We start from the raw sequence: 6,724 nt of genomic DNA, 5'->3' as shown, positions 1-6,724 counted from the left end.
TCCCTTTCAGCGGAACTTATATTTAATGCTCAACAGGGTAAATGTTGAAGAATCCTCACATCAAATATGCCGCACACTGTGATATTTCACGTTCAGGGTGGTTCCACTAACAGCCATCCTGCTAACAATGAGTCTTCTTATAAAAGGATCACCCGCACAGTCAAAAAGCCAACAACAAACTACACAGAGACACACAGCAAACCAAACTTGTGTACACTTACTTCCTCGGTGGAGGAAGTTATATTTAGAAATGTACGAAAAATGGCTTTGAACACCTGCTATACCAAACACCTCTACAGACAAAAAAACCAAAACAGAACAAAAATCAAACATTTGTTTTCCTGCTTTTTCTTTAATACAGTTGCCATCTTACATGATATAACTGTTAGGTGCCTTCTTAATAGCATCTAATCTACTTTTTCGTTGCACCAGACAGCATCCTAGGATAGAACTCGTATTACCACTCGTGTTCACGGAGTACTGTTCCTAAGTACAGTACACCTAATTCACGGTTGGGCCACAATTAATGGATAGTGGTATTTTCTAAAAATGGATTAATGCACACATCCAAAACCACATTAACTTTCAACTTAAGAGTTCATACATAGTCTATTTCCTTTCTATAGTTGCTATCACTCCAAATTGTAGTTTTGAAATCCAAGAAGTAGGAAGAATGTCTTTTTGTTGCTGATGCTTCTTTCTTCCTTCTTTTCTCCCTCCCTTTCACTCCTTTCCTTCTTCTCTTTTTCTTTCTTTCTTAATAAAGAAATGGTTTATTAGGGAAATCAAAATCTAGTAAACATCAAAAACTTACAGATCAGAGTGCTCACAAACTTGTTTTGTAATGATGTTAAAATTACTGACAAAATGTTTTTTAAAAACAAAAACAAAAAAAATCTAAAAACCAGCACACGCCAATGGCATTGCTTATTTAAGCAACTGACGTTCCTCTATGCTTTTGAGGCGTTTCTTCCGGGGCTGTACAAAGTCATCATCTGAGTCATCACTAAATTTATTATCTTCTGATTCATTCCTGAATTCTAGTTTAGGAAACTTTTTTTCTGGATAAAGGTTCTTTAGAAGTTCTTCAAAATAGCTTTCAAGTTTTATACCAGCATTGGCTACTTCTGAATCAGGCTGTTGGGTAAAAATAAAAATATGAATTAAAAACAAACATCAATATTTTAGCAGTCAACAGTCAATAAAATAAGTAAATTTCTCGCATCTTTGCTCCCTTTTAACTCTAGTTTTGGGAAAGTGTTTATGCATCATCACTGATATAAAGTAAATAATAGCTCAGGGCTAGATAAAGTCTAGAGAAGGTCAGATAAGAAGTAAATAAAAGGCTTGGATTCATCTCGATTATTCTATAAGGGAGTGGTAACTATTCTCTAAGTTTTTTTCAAGTTGTCAGCTATAATTTGCATTTCCACTTAGCATATAATAAACGTCTGGATAAGAATGGACAAAGTCTTCCTAAATACTTTTCATTCCCTGAAAGACTCAAACTTTCTGACGTTTATACTATCATAGATATACTCATCTCTTTTGTTGATGAAGTGTTTGGTTTAATATTACTTTCCCATTGCTGTTGTTTTTTCATTTTTTCCTCTTACCTCATTGAATTCAGCACAGTTTTGAAAGATTAATCTAAAATCAGCTACAAAATCTTCAGGCTTTGTGTACATGGAATAATCTTCTTGTAGTCTCTTCTTGATGGTTGACAAGTCCATTGGATTTTTAATTATTCTGTAATAATCAGGCACCTTTCAAAATAAATGAGATGCTATAATAAAAATGACTAAATTCTACCTGCCCTAAATAAATTCTACAAACAGGAACCTTTTAGGGGCAATGGTACACACACACACCCACACACCCACACACACAGGCACACACCCCTTCCTGTATTGTTAAAGTCAACTTAGTACTTGAAATCTCAGCCTGCAGAAATCAAAATATTTGTACAAAGAATTTTGGGGGTCTTTATCTCAAGTGAACAGTTTTTTTTTCCCAACGGCTTAGGATATATGCCTAAGCCTCTTGAAAAGCAAAAATCATTCCAGAGGGGCTCCTGGCTGGGTCATTTGGGAGTGCATGTAACTCTTGATCTCAAGGTCAGGAGTTTGAGCCCCATGTCGGGTGTAGAGATTACTTTAAAAAAATAAAATCTTAAAAAAAAAAAGAAAAAGAAATCATTCCAGAAAATAGGTGAGATAAAGGAGACAATAATATATGAGAAATGAATACAAGTTTTGGACCAGTTTGTGAACATTAAAGTGTATTCAAGATCAAAGCATTCTGTTTGTATTAATAAAGCTGTAAGATTTGGATTAGATATAGGAAACTGACTATACATTCTCATAAATCAAGTTTCAAAAAAAAATCATCCTGTGTAAAAATGCACAAAATGATATTAATACTTACAGTTAGAGGAACTGGATCTTGAAAAGCCAGGCTCATTTCATGGCAATAAAGAAATAAAAGTAGGCGTTCACACTTCTAAGCAGAAAAATAAAATTAAAAAATAATAATGAAATCACAGCTTATTTTTAATAACAATGTCATGGATCTCAAAATACTAGAATAAAAATTAAAGCCAGGTAAGTACAAGAAAAACATTGCTAGAGTTTTCATCTCTTCAATCATTTGTTGAACTATACACTGTTTAATAGTTGGGGGTGATGTGATATAGGAGAGCAGTTGTTATAATTATAGGAACAAAAAGTATCATGAGAAACCTATTTGAGCCTCTTTAAAAATAAGTTTCCACTTAACCCTCCAATTTGTATATTGGATTATCATTATTATTTTCTATTTTATTTTATTTTTTTATTATTTATTTAATATAATTTATTGTCACATTGGCTAACATACAGTGTGTATGGTATGCTTTTGGTTTAGGGGTAGATTCCCACGATTCATCACTTATATACAACACTGTATATTGAGTTATTAATAATCAATAAGAAGAACATATGTATGTAACTGATCCAGAGGTGGAACCCTTTCTATGGTTTGTCCAATCCTAAGGCTGCCTCTCTGAATGCAGAAGGTCCCATCTGAGCACGTGGCTGCTTTTCCCTGCTTAGGGGTTTATCCCAGTAAACACAGTGTTATTTAGCAGAGGAACTTCTTTAGCACTGAAGAAGTATTGAGGTAGTAGCTTTAAATGTTAATCACAGTTAACTGTATTAGCTGGCTTTGAGTTATAAGCCCAGTACCACTGGGTACAAGAATGGAATTATTTCCAGAAAGAGTAAATAGGAAAATCCATCTCTGTGGTGCCCATTTTCAACACATTAGGAAGAAAACGTATCTATAGTAGAAACAAATTTACTGAAGGGACACTGATTTTAAAACTCTAGACCACATAAAGGATACAGGTTTTACCTTGTTCAAGTACAGTCTTTTAAGCTTGTAAAAAATGTATAGACAGTACTGTAATTTTTTTTTAACCAGGAAAAGTCACAAGTTTTATCACTTAAGATCCTTACACTCTTGGGAAAAAACTAAAGAAAAAAGAGATCAGTATAAAATTTTGATTGAATACACATTTCTTTGACAAAAGACACACCTGCATTACTATAATCCATCTAAACAAAAAACCTGTTTAGCTAACAGTCTAGGTTAGAAATGTAAAAACAAAAACAAAAACAAAAAAACTTACCCTTTTATCTATTGGTGTTAATTTACCAAGGCCTTCAGTTTTCTTCTTCTCTGAGTTGTGACTGGGAGCATCACAATCATATTCAACTTCTGGTTTAGATAAGTCTCGGCAGAAAGTGCAAATCCACTCTCCACTGTTGGAAGGTAAAGGATTTCTGAATTCCTTTTTTTTTCCTTTACAGTTTGTTTTTATTTATTTAGAGAGAGGTAGAGATAGCAAGCAGGGGACGGACAGAGAGAAAGGGAGACATAATACCAAGTAGGGCTCTATGCTATCAACGCAGAGCCTGATGTGGGGCCTGAAGTCATGAACTGTGAGATCATGACCTGAGCCAAAATGAAGTCAGATGCTTAACTGACTGAGCCACCCAGGAGCCCCAGGAATTTCTGAATTCCTAATGCATCACTTCTCCCTTCACCATCTCACTTTCCCACTTCCTCCACATCACCTATGATACAGATTTATTTATTTGGCATGAATTTTAATCCCTGAGAATTTGCTGCATATCTACTATGTACACAGCACCATGCTAAGAGGGTTTGACAGCAGAAATACAATGCGAGGGCCTAAGTGGAAATGTTAGTCAAGGAGGTATGAAACACTTACATGAAAGAAACACTTAAAAATATAAACACACACATTAATTTATGGCTGATGTGAGGCACAATTGTTATTTTCTCCGAGATGACTCACGAAAAAGAAATATTCTTGGTACTATTCTTGCAACTTTAAATGTGGAATTAAGTAGTAAAAAGTATAGCTTTTGAAGAACTAAAGAGATCAACACAGTGGCTGCTGTTCGCCAGCAGCAGGAACAGCATCTCAGGGTTGGTTTGAAATGTACTTGAGATACTTATAAATGATACAGCTCAATGCTTCGCAAAAAGATGCAGTAACTGTGGCAATTACCGTGTGTAAGAATCACCATTTTTTAGGGTAACCATCTATAATAATTTGAAGGATTGGTTTTTTTACCCCTTTTCTTTACAGACTAGGTTTTAAGAGAAGCACACGGAATGGGAAGCAGAGTATCAAAGCCCCTATGCTGAAGTATACATTTGTGTGAAGTGGGTCTTCACTGAAATTTTTACAAAGGTCTGCTGTTACAATGAGCATCAATTATTATTTCTAGTGAAAGAATGTGGGAAAGGGAAGCAAGTACCATCTTACCTTGGAAAATTTGCCAACGTGGGCACATGACAAGAAAGATGAAACACTTTGGGACACTTCTCACAGCAAAGGAGCTCCCCTCCGTTCTGACAAACTGCACACCAGTCCTCGTTGGGGTCGTCCTCTTTCCTGGCCTCTCCAACATGAACGGGTGACTTCTGGGAGGCATCCAGCCACTCCGACTTTCCATTGGAGGAATTTTCCTGGTGAAGTCCAGGTTGATCTCCGGTGCTATCGGGAGCATCTGACCTTAGCACAGACTCCTCAGAGGTAGAGCTCTGACTACTATTTAAGAGCAGGGAGGTGAGTATGCTTCTTGGATAGTTGGTCTGCAATGGAAAGAGGAGTGTGTGTTTATTTCTCAAAATGGGCATTCTTTATTAGCACTGCTGCAGTTCGGGACAGGAGTCTGCTCTCTCATAGGCATCTGGGTACTTCAAAAGAGCCTGTGCATATGTATGAGAACAGAAGAGATTTACTCTAATAGACTCCTCAAAGGTAACGAAGACCCGAATCTCTACTAAAAACTATCATCAAAATAGAAGATCAGCAGGGGAGCCTGGGTGGCTCAGTTGGTTAAATTTCAGACTCAAGGTTTGGCTTGTGAGATCAACGCTCACGCTGGGCTCTGGGGTGACCGTGCAGAGCCTGCTTGGGATTCTCTCTCTCCCTCTCTTTCTGCCTCTCCCCTGCCTTTTCTCTCTCAAAATATTTTTTAAAACGTTTCATAATAAAATTTTTATAACCCAGACTCAAAATATGCTTACTGTTGATTATCAATCATAGAAAAGTATCATGCTTTAATTCTTAGAATTAATTTCACTTCTTCAAGAGCGATTATTAACTTTAAGATGAGTCTAAATTTTAGGTTGGGGCCTGGGATGGTACCATTTTTAAGTCTGTAACAAACTCTATCATCTCCTTTAAACTTTTAATATTTCAAAGTAATAAATGCAGATTTAGTTAAAAACATGGTATTATCTCATTCCTTAGAGACATTTTCAAATTATTTAGCATTTTCTGCAATTTATTTTTTAATAAATCACTTGTAATTTCTCAGATTTTCAATTTTAAACATATTTTGTTTGAAATGTACGTGAGTGTGTGTGTATATATATATATATACACATACATATATATATATATATACACATATATATATATACTCTTCATAATGGAAGATTAGATTTTTCCTTCCTGCCTCTCCACCCACTCCTCGCATACATACCACTCATGCCACTTTCTTAACGCTTTATGAAGTATGTATGTATGTATGTATGTATGTATGTATATATGTATTTATTAGATACCACTGTAACTTTATGGCCAACATCTATTCCAACTGGTCAGTATCATTGCTGCACTGCTTAAGTATCCTGAAAAATCAATTTCTGGTTAAATGCATATTCAGGTTTTATCCTGATTACATCTAGTTTTTAAATTTGTATAATATAGGTGTTTGTTTATACCATTATAAGTATAAATACTGTTCATCACATAACCACAGAATGTATTATGACTACGTTTCCTTTTTGTCTTTTTGTTTTTACTATGATTCAATTCTTCATTCTTTCTTTTTTAAAAATTTTTTAAATGTTTTATTTATTTCTGAGAGAAAGAGAGAGACAGCATGAGTAGGGTAGGAACAGAGAGAGAGAGGGAGACACAGAATCTGAAACAGGCTCCAGGCTCTGCGCTGTCAGCACAGAGCCCGACACAGGGCTCGAACCCACAAACCGTGAGATCATGACCTGAGCGGAAGTCAAACGTTCAACCGACTGTGCCACCCAGGCGCTGCTTGCTTCCTTCCTTCTTTCCTCTCTCTCCCTTTCCTGCCCTTTTCTTTCATCTGCTTACTTTTCTTTTTTTTTTTTTTTTTTTTTT

The 6,724-nt window shown here is 35.7% G+C and overlaps 1 protein-coding gene across 2 annotated transcripts in view; it reads right to left on the bottom strand.

Annotated features, from left to right (window-relative positions):
• The window catches only part of TRIM24 (tripartite motif containing 24), a 111,630-nt gene continuing 104,906 nt past the window's right edge, over nt 1-6,724 (bottom strand). For both annotated transcript variants that reach the window (XM_039234003.1, XM_039234004.1), the window contains exons 15-19: nt 4,841-5,169; nt 3,671-3,803; nt 2,428-2,502; nt 1,617-1,766; nt 1-1,137 (exon numbers count right to left, since the gene is read on the bottom strand). In XM_039234003.1, coding sequence (XP_039089934.1) covers nt 928-1,137; nt 1,617-1,766; nt 2,428-2,502; nt 3,671-3,803; nt 4,841-5,169 — 897 coding nt within the window. In that variant the 3' untranslated portion in view covers nt 1-927. The remainder of the gene's footprint in view (nt 1,138-1,616; nt 1,767-2,427; nt 2,503-3,670; nt 3,804-4,840; nt 5,170-6,724) is intronic.

Source organism: Hyaena hyaena, unplaced genomic scaffold (assembly GCF_003009895.1).
Source record: "Hyaena hyaena isolate Hyena2069 unplaced genomic scaffold, ASM300989v1 scaffold_82, whole genome shotgun sequence".
Lineage (NCBI taxonomy): Eukaryota > Metazoa > Chordata > Mammalia > Carnivora > Hyaenidae > Hyaena > Hyaena hyaena.
Note: the sequence above shows the minus strand (reverse complement) of the source record. Positions and strands in the feature narration are given on the sequence as shown.